The 15,313-nt window shown below is 33.1% G+C and overlaps 1 protein-coding gene across 1 annotated transcript; it reads right to left on the bottom strand.

Moving 5' to 3' along the window:
• Window positions 1-9,058: 9,058 nt before the first annotated feature.
• Window positions 9,059-9,575, bottom strand: LOC148568710 (uncharacterized). The gene has a single exon (XM_088485850.1). It carries the CDS (start codon window positions 9,464-9,466, stop codon window positions 9,059-9,061), a length of 408 nt encoding a protein of 135 aa, XP_088341976.1. The 5' UTR covers window positions 9,467-9,575.
• Between the last annotated feature and the right edge of the window lie 5,738 nt (window positions 9,576-15,313).

The raw sequence follows: 15,313 nt of genomic DNA, 5'->3' as shown, positions 1-15,313 counted from the left end.
ATAAAACTTGGTTCTGGGGCATTCCTATCATAAATTGAAATTTGTACAAATCTTTCAAAAATTCTACTATCATTGCAGAAAAAACAGCAGCGAGTAGTCAATTTGTTAAATTCACTAAAAATTCAATTCTCACCCGTTGCCTTTCAAAATTCATGTACTTAAAAAAGACTCTTCCAGATTTCTAGAAAACTAAATTTTAGACTATTACCATGTCGCATGTAAAAGTTATAAGGTTAGGAACACAGCCCTGCCTCATACAAATCTGTTTTCAAAATCCAGCAAGCAACTCACACTTTTTGTAACATATCTAATTGGTTAAAAAGAGTTTTGACACGAAATTTAAACTGAATATTTTAGACACATAAAGCTTGAAACTGCCGTTGGTTTCAGCCCAAATACTCATCAGAATTATGAATTAAGTGAATTGAAAGTTGGTGCTTCTGTAATAAAGAAACAGAATTTTCTGCTGAAACCATCAATCTTCAAAAATTCATTTCTCCCAATCCACTTATCAATTAATTCTCAAATTTTTACGAGATATTAAAAAAAAATTAAAGTTTCATATAAAAATAATTTCATCTAAAATTATAATCCGGAATGCTCCCAGAAATTCGTTCATCCTGCTGCCAATTATGCAGAAATTGTAGAAATTCTGCATAATGCACTTCCAACAACCTCTCATGCCAAATCTTATATTCAAGCCTAGGATTCATCTAAAACCACATTTCTAACTTTCTTTTGACTAACCAAAGTTGCCCAAGAACTCTTAATTCAATATATTACAATTTCATATCATAGGTGCAACAGCATCCATTCTTCAGCATCTCATCTATAACAACATATCAAGTTCTGATTCATCAAATGAATTTCTAGCAACCATAGCAACATTCCATACACAAAATCAACATCAACAAGTACTAATAGCAAGTATAAATTCAAAATACACAACATCGTCAATAATTACTACATTAAATCATTAAACCAATCACCAACTACAACCATGATTCAACTCAATTCCAACAATTATTCACGCAAAGCAACCATAAACCATTTGCAGTTACTCATTTAATTTTAATGGCATTCATAACTTAAAACATTTATTTTTAAAACAAATCCCCTACCTCAATTAACCGAAACTCGAAGAAATCCATAACCGCGACAATCTCCCTTTTTTTTTCTTCCTATCTCGCAGCAGCAGTAACCTCACACAGAACCAGCAACAGCTACAACAGTCCCAAAACAGCATCGATACCAACACTAGTTGTAGCAGATATTAGAAGCAAAGTGGCGGAGCTAAAATAAGAATACATGTGACTATGATCAGAACAAGAACATGGCAGAGGGATAAGTTTGAAGTAGAACAAGAATGAGAGGGTTACAGTTTCAGAAAGGGAGGATTCGAAACCAGAACAGCAACTCCAGGGTTCTTCTCCAGCATCAAGGGCAACGTTTGGTTCACCACCATCAGTGGCACACGGCCCGACGGCGGACTACGCCCGCGGTCATGGCGGCAGCGGCGGCAACAATGGCTGCGACAACAGCTCCTCTGGCGCACTTGCTTCCTCTCCCTCCGTGACGGCAAGGCACGAACGGCGGCGACCCTTCCTTCGTGACATGACAGTGATGAGACGAGCTCGACATGGACGGCGCGACGAAGAGTTGAACGGCGGCGATACCCAGCCGCCAACGCCACGCCCTTCTTCATCTCTTCTTCCTCGCGGTTCCCTCACTCTCTGGATCTCCATCTCTCATTTCTCTTCCTCTGATTTCTCTTCTTTTTTTTTTATTTTGTTTGCTGAAGTTGTATTGTGTGTAGAGGTTGGTGGTGGTAAGTGAGTCATGAGGGAGTGTGAGCGTGGCTAATAGAAGAATGCACAGGTGGTAGGGGTTATACGTGTAGGTGAATTGGGTAATAGGTTAGGGTTTAAATTTGAGGATTAGGGTTTTGGGTATGAAATTGGGGATTTTGGGTATGAAATTGGGGATTTTGGGTAATTTAGTAATTTTAATAAAATTAAAGAATAATATAGTAATTGAAAACTAATTCCAAATCCATTAATAATATCCACAAAATTATCATTTAATCATCATTTACAAATTATTTTCAACTCAATATTCTAATTCAATATTTGAAGATAATCAAATTAATTTTCTTTAAATTATAAAATAGAGTTAAAAATCTAATTATTAAAGCATATAAAATCCTCATTGTTTTTAAATCACCAAAGCTTTAAATCAATAATTAAAAGTACTCAATTAATACAAAAATTTCTGAAAATATGCTTTCGAATAAATAAAATAAATCATAAATAATTTATTATTTAATTTTCAAAATTTGGGGTCTTACATGCTATCACAACTGATGTGTTAAATTCGATAAATTGCTCAGGCTTGCCTAGCCACCAGTTGAAACTCAAAGTTGGTGTACCTGTTATGCTATTGAGGAATATAGACCAAAGCAATGTGTAATACCCGGTCTAACTGAAATTAATTAAATAATAAGTTAAATAGGAGCGAATACGGTTGGAAGATTTGGCAATTGGAATTTGATGATTTAAATATGATATTTGGATTCAGTGAATTTTTCCGAGTCGGAAGACATAGTTTTCTACGTAAAAGCGCGCAGTGGAATTTTGACCGGTAGTACCGGCTGAGACCTGTCTGGTATTGCAGCTGAGAAAATTGATTATGAGTAAGTAGGATTAAGAAATGAGGAATTATAATTAGGGGAGGTAGAAATATTTGAAATGCGATTTAGAGCGCTAATCTTAAAGGTTTTGGTCCAAAATTGGGCCAACGGACAAAAATAAGTGAACTGGGCCTAAGTGGGCCCAAGACCCAACATATATAAACATTAGTTATGAGCATTTCAGCTCATTTTGCCCTAAAGAAGGGGTGTTGGGCGCTGAAATTGGGAAGAGAGAAGAGAAGAGAGAAAACCTAACTCTCTTTGATCTTCAAACCACCATAACTTGAGCTACGGAGCTCCGATTGACGAGCCGGTTGTGGCCACGCGTTGCTCTTCTCATCCTCTACAATTCTATCTAAATTTGGTGGTGAGTATTTCATTCATCTCTGCCCAGTTTTCGAAATTCCCCACTGTTACACGTTTTTGGGTAGTTAGTGTTGAAATCTTGTGATTTTGGGTGTTTAGGGATACTCCAACATGGATTCTAAGTGGGTTCTATCCCTACTTCATATGGGCTGAGGTAAGAAGTGCTCAAACCCTTGTAATTTGTCATTTTTATGAGCCCTAAGTTGATGTATGTATGTGATATTGGTTATGTTAGTGTATTTGGTGATGTTGGTGCACAATTGGGAGATTGGTATTGCTTGAGGAGCTTTGGTAAGGCTTGGAGCTAAGGTTGGTGAAGAATTCCAAAGAAGAAGCTCAATTGGTTTGGCTACAAGAGGTACAGTTTAAGTTTCATTTAAGTACCATGTGTTGTGATGAGAATTCCTAGGCTAGATGCCCCTAGGATTAAGTTTGGATTATGTAAATGGTTGGTGCTAATATGCAAGTTGATATGTAACGTGAATTAATGATTGGGTTGAGAATTGTGTGACCTTGTATGCTTGGTGTATTGAGAATTTGATGTACTGGGTAATGAGTATTGATTTTTGTGGTTTATGCATTTAAATTGTGAAAATTGGGCCGGAGGCCGTGAATTTTGGGCCGGAGGCCGGAAAGAGGTAAGAAAGGTAAGTCGATATGTGCATTGTATGATGGTACAAGTGATTGGATGAATTTCAGATAATGAATATATGAATGATTAGGTTGGTTATTGAATAATAAGGTTTGAGAAGTTGAAGTGTGGAATTTGGTAATTTTGGGTGAATTTATGTAGATGAGGTATGTTTGGTTCGGTTGAGATATATTATGTGATCATATATGTGATTATGATTATTGATGCCTTGATGGTATGATGATGCATTAGAGATATGTATGTTGTGATATATGCTTGGGGAATGATTAAGGTTGATTTGTGGGTGAAATCACGTGATAGTGAGTATGATATTGATTATGTATAATGATGGTTGATTGGAAATGGTATTATTGGAAATTGGGATGAGGAAGGATGTATGACATGATATTGTGTTTGTCCTTTAGCCATTTGATTGAGAAGTGTTAAAATGGTTGGATGTGGTTTTGGGAATTTTTGGTAAAGTGTCAGTGTGTGAGTTGAGGATGGCTTGATGTGGATTTTGGTACATTTTGATTGATTTCAAAAAGGGTTGAAATTGGCATGTTTTGGTTGATTTTGAAAAGAGTTGAAAATTGCTTGTTTTGAAAATGGCACCTTGTGGTTTTGTATGAAAATATGGTTTTTGGACACACTTTGACGGGACATAACTTGGACTACGAATCTCTGTTTTGTGCCAAATCTGTTTAGAAATGAAATTGGATCCGGGATGTCCATGCCGTTCGAAGAATGGGTGAAAAATGATTTAAAATGAGAAAGTTATGTCCGTCGGAAGATTGGGGGTTGAATCTGTAAATTCTGCAGCTTTTAACTTAGAAAATTTTTAGCAGAATGACCCTCCACACGTAGGCGCACTTGGCGCGTACGCGTCGTTCTTCAAGAAGGCACCATCCACGGGTGCGCGTGGTGTGCGCGTGCGCATCGATGCGCTGCACCCAATGCCCAGCTATTTTCCAGAGAGTTGTGCCAGTTTTGTGCCTGGGCGCAAGAGCACCCACGCGTACGCGTGGCTGACGCTTGCGCGCCGTTTGGATATTTTTCAACTCGCGTGTTCGCGCGTATGACGTTTTCGCGTCGATGAGTTTTTGGCCATCCGCGCGTGCGCGTGGAGTGCGCGTACGCGTGGCCCTGTTTTCATGCCAAAGATAGTTTTTGAGTTTTTAAAGCCAAATCTCATACTTCTAAGCCTCCAATCTCATCCCTTAGGTATTAAATCATTATGATATGCCTAGCAATGAGGAAGGAACTAGGGAATGTGGTAACTTGCGAGTGAAGCAAGGGAAAAGGTTATGATCAATGATGATCAGATATGATTATATGAGATATGGAGGGTGACGGTGGAAGTACCGTGTAAGCCATGAGCCGAAAGGCTATAATTATTGATAAATGGCCGGTTCTTGATTGAACCATGGGCCGGATGGCTGAGTTATTGCCGGGTTACGGTAAGGCCATTATTGTTTATGGCTGAGTATAAATGCCTATATGATTAATAAATGAATGTGTTACATGGATAACAATGAAAAAGGTTGAAATGTGATGTGTGACCCCGGGTAGTAGGCAGTGGCGTTGTTCACTTGCTCCGGGTATGAGACGGGAAAGGATGTTTATGATAAATGAGTTTAATTATGGAGTTTTGAACACATGTGTATTTGTGATACCTGGGTAGTAGTAAGGTGGTGGTTCGTCCCGCTTGCTCCAGGTTAATGTTTGAGATTTGATAACAGTGATGATTGCTTCTAAACTGAACGAATGTATGTTTTGAGATCCTGGGTAGTAGCAAGGGTTGTGGTTCGTCCCACTTGCTCCAGGACAGAGATTGAGACCCTGGGTAGTAGCAAGGGTTGTGGTTTGTCCCACTTGCTCCAGGTCAGAGATTGTGACGCCTGGGTAGTAGCGGCAGTAGTGGTGAATCCACTCGCTCCAGGTTGAGCTTGTAAACACCCGCCTGGGTAGTAGCCGCAGTAGTGGTTATTCCACTGGCTCTGGGTTGAGCGGGTAGTAGCAAGGGGGTTGTAGCTCAAACCTACTTGCTCCGCAATGGGTGTTTCTGTCCAATGGTTAGCTACCAGGACATGTCGGGTTGGCTATATAACCGACAGATGATATCATCAGCCATAGGGCAGGCATTCATCATTTGCATATGTTTGAATTGTTTGGATTTGCCATTTGTTTTGGATTTCTACATCATATATGCCATGTTACCTGACTATATGCTACTTGTTCTACTTGTACCATATTTGTGTATTACTTGCTTGTATTGCTTGTGTTTGTACAACTGAGAGGCCCCTCATGCTGGTGTCGGTGGGTGTGAGGGCTGTTCTTGATGGGATGAATTGATGATGCGATTGCATGATGATGATGATTATTGAATGAGATAACTGGAGCTCCCTGGGTAGACGTAGTGATGTGGTTTCACTAGCTCCAGGCGAGTGTATGATGTATTGATATAGAATTGCTGAGGCAGAACAACTGGTGATGGTTTTGCTTATACTTCTGAGTCTGATTCGTGGAAGAGTCAGCGAGTTGGGAAACATGTGAAACATGAATTAAATTTAGCACTCCCTTATGACAGTTGCCTATTCATGGATTAGCGAGAACCTAGGATGAATAATTGGTGAAGAAGTTTAGGATGCTTAGTGAGTTTTTATTGCAGTACATTGAATTTATTTGGCACTTTTACCGTACTGGGAACCCATGGGCCCGGGGTTCTCATTCCGTATATATCTCTTGTTTTTCAGATACAGGTCCAGGTGCTCAGAAGTGAGCTGTGGTTCGTCTGAGAGACGGCGAAGATATTTATTTTCTCTACTTTGTGTTTTGCTTAGAATCTCTCCACCTTTGTTTTGAAAAGATTATATTATGTATTGAACTCTTTTGGAACTTGCCTATAGAGGCTCTTATGTTTCCTTTGGGAGAGATTAGGATATACTGTTGTCATCTACTTTCATACTGTACCCTAGCCGGCCTAAACTTCGCGGGTCGCGACTAGTGGCTATTTACTTATGTTATAAATATCTATCTGTTATCTATCTCTTAATCTCCTTTATGCCTTGTCCATATATCGCGTTTGGCTTAGCAGTTTAACTTTTCGTTGTCGAAACGCTCTGATACGTCTTCGTGATTTTATTTCTACTCTTTTCAGGCTTCTCGATTAATACTCCTTTCGAAAATTACCTATATTTATATATTAAAAATCCACCTGAGAGTCGTACCACCGTAATATCATTGACTTATGACTCGAGCATAAGGATTTGAATATTAGGGTGTTACACAATGGATTTTGTAATGGTACTCGATTACAAGTTCGAAGATTAGGTAATCATGTCATTGAATGCAATATCTTGACAGGTGACAAGTGTGGCGAAATAGTTCTAATTCCACGGATGAATATGGTGCCTAACAATGAAACACTTCCATTCAGGTTCCAACGTAGACAATTTCCTCTTATAGTCTCCCTTGCAATGACCATCAATAAATCTCAAGGTCAAACTCTAAGCATAGTGGGGTTATACTTACCCAAACCTGTTTTTATGCATGGTCAATTATATGTTGCTTTGTCTAGGGTCAAGTCTAAAAAGGGCTTGAGAGTTTTAATAAAGAACAATGGCTCACTAAGTGATAGTTCTACCTTGAATGTTGTGTATAGGGAGATTTTTCATAATATATGACTCGGAGCATTAAATTTTTTATGTGTAGAGAAATCTCTATTTGTATCATTCAGTATTATTGATTAGTAAATTGTAGATGACATTTTTAAGTTGAAGTCTTGATATTTTTTATTAGGTGGTTCAATGTTTAATAGGAGGTTATTAGGTAACTCTATCCAATGTTAAACCTATTTTTTGGTTGATTGTTCAGCAAATATATGAAATTGTGTTTTTGTTATATAACATGAAATAAAAAAACTTTTTTACATTAGTAATGAATATGCAAAGAATGATTTTCAGTTTTTCATTTATGCTGAAAAATTTGTATATGTTAATTTAATTCGATTAAAGACAAACATTAAGATATTTAAGTATAATTTTATTTGATTATAATATACGCTATATTATGTATAAATAATATATTTTGTTAATTTCAATACTAAACATTTTCCGTGCGCGGCATCGCGCACGGGTCATTCACTAGTAAAATAAGAAGCAATGCATGTCAGCGTCCTTTTTGTTTGGTGGGCTTGATTAATTAGAGTGGTGCAATGCAAAACCTCCTATTCTAATACCACTTTTGTTTAAGCACATGTTACTAGTTAAAGTTTAAAAGTAGTTTTTGGAATTGATCGTCTTTATTACAATAATCTCTAAAATTTTAATTACACGAATTATATCTTTAAATATAGTAAAAATAGCTCACGTTAATCCATAATAAAATGAGATGGAAAAAAACCAAAAAACATGGTATATTTTTATGGATTACAATAACGTAATTAATATAATTAAAATTTGTAGAATTATTTTTATATATATCTCAATTTCACAGACTATTTTATAATTGGATAAAATATTATTTTAATTATAACGTTTGGATTAAATTTTAATTTAGTCTCTAATATTTTAAATATTCTATTTTAATTTTAAAAATTTTAAATAAATTTAATATTATTTCACAGTTAAATTTGACATGAGAAATTAACATATTTAAAAATTAATGTAACGTTCGATTTTAGTGTGTAAGTAAAATTAATTTATTAATGATCACTAATGTAAAATTTTTTTTATTAATTATGTGTCAAATATAACATTAAGACAACATTAAATTTGATTAAAATTTTTTAAGGTTAAAATAGAATATTTAATATATTAAAAACCAAATTAAAATTTGATTCAAATATTGAGAACTAAAATAGTATTTTACGTTTTTATAATTTAACTCCACACTTTATTACAAAATTCTTTTGAAATCTTGTATATTAATGATACTATGTAAGTAAGATTACACTTAATTAATAGAATAAGTACACGTGTGACGTGTGTATACAGTAATTTATCGATTAACGATCAATTCTTAAATAAAATTTTAATTTATAATAAATTAATCTTTGATAACCTGTTGGATTGAGAATATGCGTGTGGGCAAAAAGAAAAAAGAATAAGAACATGAAGCTTTTTTGAATATGAATTGATCAAATAGTGTATTCTTATAAACGCAACACCACAATTTGCACGTCTAACTATGAATTGAGCAAACGTTTGTATGAGAGATTTCATACTCCAATTCATTGCCAAAGTCGCAGACTACATGAAATTAACTTCTCTGATTCCTGCTACTCAAGAACACATTAACTGAAATCAATTAACTACTTCTTTAATATACATCACAAAAGCTGATTGGAGAATGAATAATAAAAGCAAAACTCAACTTGGTCTTTCCCTAGTTGAAGAAGAATGCAAGAACTCAATGCAATCTTCCACAGCTTCAGCTCGATGCGAATCAGTAGTGTGATCTGATACTGAGTATGATCTCACCAAAGTGGAAGAAGAAGAAGAAGAAGAAACTTTTCTTGAGGATCTCCTCCTCATAGAAACATCTCTTATAGCACTTGCCACCTTTGTCCCAATCTGTATAAGGAACCTCACAGGAGTAGACATTGTTGAGTCTTTTGGCAACGTAAAACTTTCAATGATCCTCTTTTTGTTTCTTCCAATAATCCTTCCACCACCGCCACTGCTTCTGTCGCTGCCACCGTGGTTGAGAAAGATGGTAATTGGTTGTTGCTCATTAACGTCAGGACTAAAGTACCCCCTTTTGTGTTTTCTTGACATTTTGTAACAACTAACTCTAACTGAAATCTGAGTTGCTGGGAAGATTTATAGTGGACTATAGTACTTATAGTTTTTCTAATATGTTTCAATTGAAGAGAAAGAGAAATAGGTTTAGAAGAGAAGAGAGGATAGGAGGCAGATCAGAGTGGGAATAGTACTCTAGTGATAGTTGGATATATAGAACTTAGAACGTGTATATATATATATATATATATATATATATATATATAGATGAATCTATTTAAGGTAACCAGCTAGCTACATAGTAAAATACTAAAAGGGATACTAGGATTAAATTTAGTACTACTTAACTTGAAAGTTGAAACCTTAATTATATTAAACTAATTTTAGATTAGTGATTTAATAAAATTAAGAGATAGCAATCAAATAAAAAAACAATTTAAATTGGATTTCTAGTCAAAAGTGAAAGGAGAAATTTACATGGCAGCGAGCCTTTTAACTACAAAGAAAAATTTTTAACAATGGTGTTAAAAACACGGAAATTATTTTTAATATGCATGAAAATCAAGATGTCGTTTTGGTTGAATATTGATATTATTTGAAGTGTATATTGTGAAAATTATTCAACAAGCCTCGATATGTTGGCCAAGATATTGCTACGTGTTGCAACACACTCTCTATATGTTGACTTTCCACCTACAAAATCTATCCACTTGTAATTATATCAAAAAATTCTATTTCTAACAAAAATATCAATATTTTTTCTATATAAAAAAAATCAACCTTAAAAAGATAATAATTAAATTTTTTATTTAATATAATATTCATAATTTTATAAATATATGTATGTAATATCTATAATTTAATATTTGTTAAATTTAATATTATTCAATTATTTTTATTATAATTAAATAATACAAAATAAGTTATGCAGTAATTATAAAATATAAAATAAAATAGTTTTAGATTCTTTTTAATTAATTTTTTAATGTGTTTTAAATCTTTTTAGTTCTTAGATACTTCTAAATTAAAACATTACGTATATCATTATAATAATAATAGAAGATATTATATAACATACAAATTTAATTTAAATTATTAGTGGATCACATTGTAATATATTTGTTTTCTTCATTAAATACGACAATATACACATGATATTTGATGGAGGCCTAAAATGTTCGTTATTAAGTTAATGATAGTAGTGGTGGTGGTGGCGGCCGGACCATTGGTAATAGAAATTAAAGCAAGCATGAACAGAGGGAATATTGTGTGAAAATTTCGCAGGGATCAAGGAAAAACAGAAAAGGAGGAGTTTGGTCAAAAGGCAAAGAGGTGGAACAGTGAGGGAGACAGAGAGTGTAACAGTCTTATGTTGTAAAAAGAGGGTAACAGAGTACAGAGTGGGCAGGAGAGAGAGACTTGATATATAGATATTCTTCGTACCAAATATATTCATTCCTTTTGAGGTATTATTGGACCTACTCATGCTTTTTGTTTCTGAGATTGAGATTGAGATGTCATACATATGGTCCCCAAATTCCAATTGTTGTGCATCCAATTCCAACACAAGACATGAAGGAAGAGAGGCGAATCATCGCATTTACTGACACGGGTAACCATTTCTCCCTCTTTATTTTATATTAAGAATTTCACATGTTCTTAGAACACTGATTTCCAATAATTTTAGTGATTAATTATTCAACTATAAAATATATAATATATAATAATTAAAATTAACGGCTAAAATTATTAGAATATTAATATTTTAAAAATATTTAAATATTCTTCTATTTTATAAATTAATTTTTATTTTTATTCTTTTTAATTTATATATTATAAAAATAGATCTATTTATTTATTTATAATCTATTAAAAAATTAAGATAATTCTATAATTATTTTTAGACATTTGATTTAACTCTATTTTTTTAGTTAAAATTTTTTTAGGTGATATAGTCTTCTATTTTTATATTATGTCATAAAATTTTTATTCTATTAATAATTTTCTATCTCTATACATAAAGTCATAAAATTTCTTTTTAATATTATTTCTCTTTAATAAGTTATAAAATTTGTTTTACTTCCTCATATAAAGTTTATTCAATCTCATTTTTTATTATTTTTTAAAATTAATAATTAACCTTAATTTTTCATATTTTTTTACTTTTTATTTTTTATAGATTATTTTATGTTTTAAATGTTAATTTAATTATTTTTAATAAATATAAATTGAGTTAAAATTTAATTCATTTTTACTTTTCATACCCACTTCTTATATTTACTATATAAATCAATATTTTTTTTAAAGTACTTCACACATTTTTTTATACCCTTTACCTCTTTCTCTTTCTTTCCTTCCACTCTTACTAAATTTTTTGTACAATTATTATTTGTATTTGGTTGATGACCATAGCCTTTATTTTTATATTTTTTCAAGTTTACTAAACATATGTTCTAGCTGATGGTGTAATTGCATCCATTAGTTTTTTCAATTTTTGTGTAATTATATTCATTAATTATATATTAATTATATAGTTTCTTTTTCGCTTGTATATCTGGCACTTCTTTTTTCTTTCAACGACATATATTTACGATTCAATAAAAATAAAATTAAAAAATTAGATGTTATTTTTAATTATTAAAATATTAATTATATTGATAGTTATATTCCATCTAATAATTTCATCTTTATACTATAATATTTAAATATAACATAAAAAAATAAAAATATAAACAGAAATAACTACTTAAGAAAAACCAAAAATAAAAATAATTATCTAAAGTCAGGTGATAAACTTTAATTAAATATTTTTATAGTTTTACTTTTAATATAATTATGTATATTTTTTAATTTTATAATAATTAAATCTTTATAGCTTTTATATTATATGAAAATATATATTATATCAATCTTATTTTTGCACAATTCACGAGTCTAAATCTAATTTTATATGGATTAGTTTTTCAAAGCTAACCATGATTTTGGCTATAATATCAGACTTTTGATTTCTTTTCTCTCTTTCTATCACCTACAAGCAAAAGGTGGAAGAGCAATGTTATATAGTTAAAATAGTTACTATTTTTTGTCAACACACTTGATCAATACATTAAACACTAAGTATTATTAAATCACTACACTGGATGCGGAGAACAGCGATGACAAATTGCCTATCGTGTCTCAAACAGTAGCAATTAAGGGAGGATAGCTACGATTCCTTCTCAAATCATCAAATCGATGCCAAATCGCATTGAATTAGTATCGAATCTACGAAACTCGCCGCTAACTCCAATCCATCTAGTGATTTTACCCAAATTCAATTCAGAATACCCAAAATCAAGAAACTAAGAAATTCGTCAAAGAAGAGTGTAGAGTGCGCAAAACTCTTTCTTGCTCCATCGTGCTCCATTGTGTCACCGCGAAGTCGCGTGGCTACCGATCCACCCTTCTCTCACTGCTATCGATCCTTTCCAAAATCAGATTGGTAGCTTAGATTCTTCATCGTGTGAGCACAAAAAGGGCAGAAGCGCGAAACACACCTCGGCGCGCGAATCCTTGTCGCCGTTCCGTTCCGGCCGCCAGTACCAGCTGCATCGCGCTTCCCGTTGATCAGCTTCATCATTTAAATTACTGGTATGTACAAAATCTTTATTCGTTAGTAAGGTTCTAACTTGTTTTTCGTTTGTTATTTCTGTCTACCATATGATTTTTTTCGTTTTAATTTTTTTAAAATTAACAAGTATCTGAAAGGGTAGATCACCGATGTTAGAAATCTGTTTCAAAGATTAAAGCTGAACACTTGTAAAGGAGCATGCAAACTAACCATTGAAGCTAAAATACAGAGTTATTAAAAATATGAGAATTTATATAAATAAATAAACATAGAAGAATTTTCTGAGATATAATTTGGTCTGCATGCACAACTTTTTGTTACCTGATTTAAGTTTGTTAACAGTTCTCTGTAAATTGATTAATATTATGTATGTCAAAATTGTGATCTGATAAAGTAGAGAAGCATATATATATATATATATATATATATATATATACAACTCTTTCAGAATTTTTAAAATATATGAAGAGCATTAAGCTTTCATTTTTAGTTAACTAATTAAATCAACAAGCTTAGTGATGAGAATTTGAACTCCAACATCTTTCTTTCTTATTTTCTTTTTTCATTACTTATAAAATTTGAATCCTATGTTTTGCAAAATTGGTATATATTTTCTTGGTTTAGATCATGCTTTCAGGTTATTTTGATTAAGAGGTTCTCTATATATTTGATTAATTTGGTTTACTTGTGGTTGTTTAGAGTTAAAGAGTTTGATTCAAATTTTGTCTCTATATTTGTATAATTTTAAATCAGATTATGATTTATGTTTAATTAGATTAAGAGAAGACCTCAACAGAATGCTAAGTAAAAGTAAATAAACTTAAATGAAACTTTTGTTGTTAACTTCTGATTGTTCTTATCGATTACATAATGTAACTAGGAAACACATGAGCCCCAAAGGTAGAAGCATATTCAAAATGGTTGATGAAAAAATAATACGGTTGTAAAATTATACTTACATGCTAATACCAATGACTTGTTTATTACATTAGTGGTGGAGAGGAATGCTTTATTCCAGTGAAGGAGAAGAAGTGAGGCAGTGGCCAACATGGCTAAACCCATTTTAGTTACATGTCTTTACTTTTTTTCGCCCCTTCCATTTTTTCACCCATTTTGTCTATACATTTCAGTTACAGGTATATTAATATTAAATTGAGTGATGAATACCCATTTCCAACTTGACAATTTTTTTCCAATGACTACAAAGCCTCAAAGAAAATTCTCTTTCTGACTCTTGATCTTTAACTTCATAAGAATGGTTAATTCTACCGTCAATGATCTCTTTCTAGAATTAACAGAATATGCCTATGTACCACTTTTGGAATCGGTGGCTTTGAATGCCACTCACACAAAGTTCTTCTTTCTTCAAATTAATATTATGCTTATGTTCTTTGTTGTTTTTCAATGTTAAAAAGATTTCGTGTCCATGACTCAGTTATTCATTACAAGAAAAATGTAGAATATTGTCGGATTTACCGTCAGAAAAATGATGAAAATATAAAGGTACTAAAATCACCGTCAGATTTACCATCGGAATAAATTAGACGGTATAAACCTCGCCAGTAAATATTTATAGTCGGATTTTTTCGTTCGACGGTAATTATTGTTTACCCTCTCGAAAAACCAATTGGTTACCAGCGAATTTTTTCGACGGCATTGTTGGAACCAAAAATGTTGTTTCGCATACTATTATCATCGGATTATTCCTACGGTGAATCTAACAGTAATGTCAATTTAAAAAAAATAAATGGTCAATTTTAATTTTAATTTTAAACTTATTTTTTGCACAATTAATGATCAATTCATAAAATGTTTAAAATAAATAATACAATGTTCAAATAAATTAAAAGTCAAGTACATCAAATAAATACAATAAAATAAAATACTAATAACTACAGATCCAGATAGTCCTCATCGTCATCGTCGTCGGTCCCGTGGCCTTGAGTAAGCAGTGCAGAAGCGGTGATGTTCGTGTGCCACCAGCAGGGTTGATGTCAGCGGTGCACATCTGAGCCTAGTGCACCTCCATCTGAGCCTCCATACGCTGAAGTCGCTCCAGCGACTCCCTCCACTCTAGCCTAAGCTCATCCGTAGACGTCACATGGGTGAGAATCTCCTGATACCTCTCTCGATAATCGTTCAGCTCTTGAGTCTACTGGTGATGACTGCTTTGGAACTCCTGCAGCTGCAGCCTCAAATCCATGCCTTCCTCGGGCTTGACATCTTGACTGGTGGCAGAGCGTGACGACGGCCTCAACGTGGAGGTGTGGAGG

This window comes from Arachis ipaensis, chromosome B4, assembly GCF_059453495.1.
Source record: "Arachis ipaensis isolate K30076 ecotype BB chromosome B4, ASM5945349v1, whole genome shotgun sequence".
In the NCBI taxonomy this organism is placed as follows: domain Eukaryota; kingdom Viridiplantae; phylum Streptophyta; class Magnoliopsida; order Fabales; family Fabaceae; genus Arachis; species Arachis ipaensis.
Note: the sequence above shows the minus strand (reverse complement) of the source record. Positions and strands in the feature narration are given on the sequence as shown.

Excerpts from the sequence above, each read along its gene's own strand:
- LOC148568710 (XM_088485850.1), bottom strand. The coding sequence starts at position 9,466 with ATGTCAAGAAAACACAAAAGGGGGTACTTTAGTCCTGACGTTAATGAG.